Genomic DNA, 1,768 nt, shown 5'->3' with positions numbered 1-1,768 from the left:
GTTCCAACCCTTCGCCAGACACCCCTAAACTATAATATTTTGTAATTTTACTTACGTTATTTTTTAAAAGCTGAATTTTATATATGTTTTTTGGGGAACTATAAAAAGATGTTTCTTTAGTAGCCAGACACATTCGAGGGTTCTATCATCCTGCGAGACGCATTGGAGTGCATAGAAAATGTGAGAGCGCGGTGCTTATGTACTAACTGGTGCGAGTGAGACAGGCCGTTCGGTTTATTGCGATCTTTTACTGCGCATCAGCTGTCGTTTACTCTGTATTATTCAGTGAACAGTTATATAGTCGTAGTAATAGTAAACATTGTAATATTAAACTGTGTTATTTGGTTGATAAATGTGATCCAGTTTTAATAAATAAATAAATTTTTTATCATGAGTGAAGAAAACGTAGAAGAAGTTTGTTTTGTCTGTAAAAAAAGTGGTGAAGATCTAGTAATATTTTCGGAAGAGACTTTTAAAAAATGTCAAACTATTTTAAAATTAAGAAAAATACATAACCTCAAGTATAAAAACATTATTTTACCTGGTGAATATATAGATAATCGTTATCACCGGTCATGTTATAAAGCATTTACAGGTCTCATGAAAAAATACTTCAGTAATGAACCTGTAATGAACCTGTATTGTGTACCATGCATGTAAAATAAACGATGCAGCAAATATTGTAATACGAACTGTTGATACTGACATTGCTGCTATAATGCTAGGTCATATGCATCATTTAAATGATGGATTGCATGTTTGGATGCTTATAGGCACTGGAAATAATCTAAGATATGTGGACCTAACTAAAATACACGAACAACTGGGAGAATCTATTTGTAAAAGCTTGCCTGGATTACATGCAATCACAGGATGTGATTACAACCCTGCATTTTTTAGACGAGCAAAATCAAAACCGTTTAAAATATTGAAAAACTATGTGGAATTCCAGGAAGCCTTAATGTATTTTGGACACAGCGAAATCATGGAAGATAACAATAAACAACACGAGATCTTTAATGTTATTCAAAGTCTTTTATGCTACCTATACAATGTTGGTAATTTAAACGACGTTGATGCTGCTAGGCTGCAAATTTTTATCGATTCTTACACAGTCTCTGATGTAAACGAAGCTTTTAATAACAAAAAACTACGGAATTTTGATGCCAGTTGCTTACCACCTTGCAAAAGTGAGCTATTTCAGCAATTTCTGCGCGCGAATTATATATGTTCTATATGGAACAATGCTCACTTGAAAATTCCAACAGCATACGAACCAGTAAATTATGGTTGGATTCTGGAAAAAAATCAATACTATTTTAAATGGTTTGAGGGGGATCAGTTACCGAATTATGTTAGTGAATCTTTACAACAAATGTCAGGTATGTAATAATTGGATGAGAATATATAACACGAATTTATGACAGCTTATAATTAACTAGGATCATTTTATTATTACAGAAACGAACGAAGGTGATATTGACAACGATCTATGCGAGGACTGGAGTAGCGAAGACGAAAATGGAAATATCGACGACAACGATGAAAATTATTAAATAATGCATTTGATTGTAAAGAATTTGATAATTGATTTAAAAATCATTGAATATTTGTTTGAAATAAAATTATTTTTTTTTAATGTTTGCTTTTCAAAAGAATTATGAATAAATATAATAAACTTCATAAGACGTATGAAAATCTAAATTTAGTGATTTTTTCGGATTATATTTTCTTATAAAATTATACTTTAATGCAAATTGTTTTAGAA

General features: G+C 31.2%; 1 protein-coding gene across 1 annotated transcript; it reads left to right on the top strand.

Moving 5' to 3' along the window:
* The first annotated feature begins 665 nt into the window (after positions 1–665).
* On the top strand, positions 666–1,556 carry LOC120631730. The gene is made up of 2 exons (XM_039901412.1): positions 666–1,382; positions 1,462–1,556. Exons 1-2 carry the CDS (start codon positions 719–721, stop codon positions 1,554–1,556), a joined length of 759 nt encoding a protein of 252 aa, XP_039757346.1. The 5' UTR covers positions 666–718.
* The last annotated feature ends 212 nt before the right edge of the window (positions 1,557–1,768 follow it).

This window comes from Pararge aegeria, chromosome 18 (genome assembly GCF_905163445.1).
Source record: "Pararge aegeria chromosome 18, ilParAegt1.1, whole genome shotgun sequence".
Taxonomy (NCBI): domain Eukaryota; kingdom Metazoa; phylum Arthropoda; class Insecta; order Lepidoptera; family Nymphalidae; genus Pararge; species Pararge aegeria.
The sequence above is the reverse complement of the archived record's forward strand: the minus strand, read 5'-3'. Positions and strand labels throughout refer to the sequence as shown.

Excerpts from the sequence above, each read along its gene's own strand:
- LOC120631730 (XM_039901412.1), top strand. The coding sequence starts at position 719 with ATGCTAGGTCATATGCATCATTTAAATGATGGATTGCATGTTTGGATG. Across the intron at positions 1,383-1,461 it reads ATCTTTACAACAAATGTCAG|AAACGAACGAAGGTGATATT; the intron begins GTATGTAATAAT and ends TTATTATTACAG.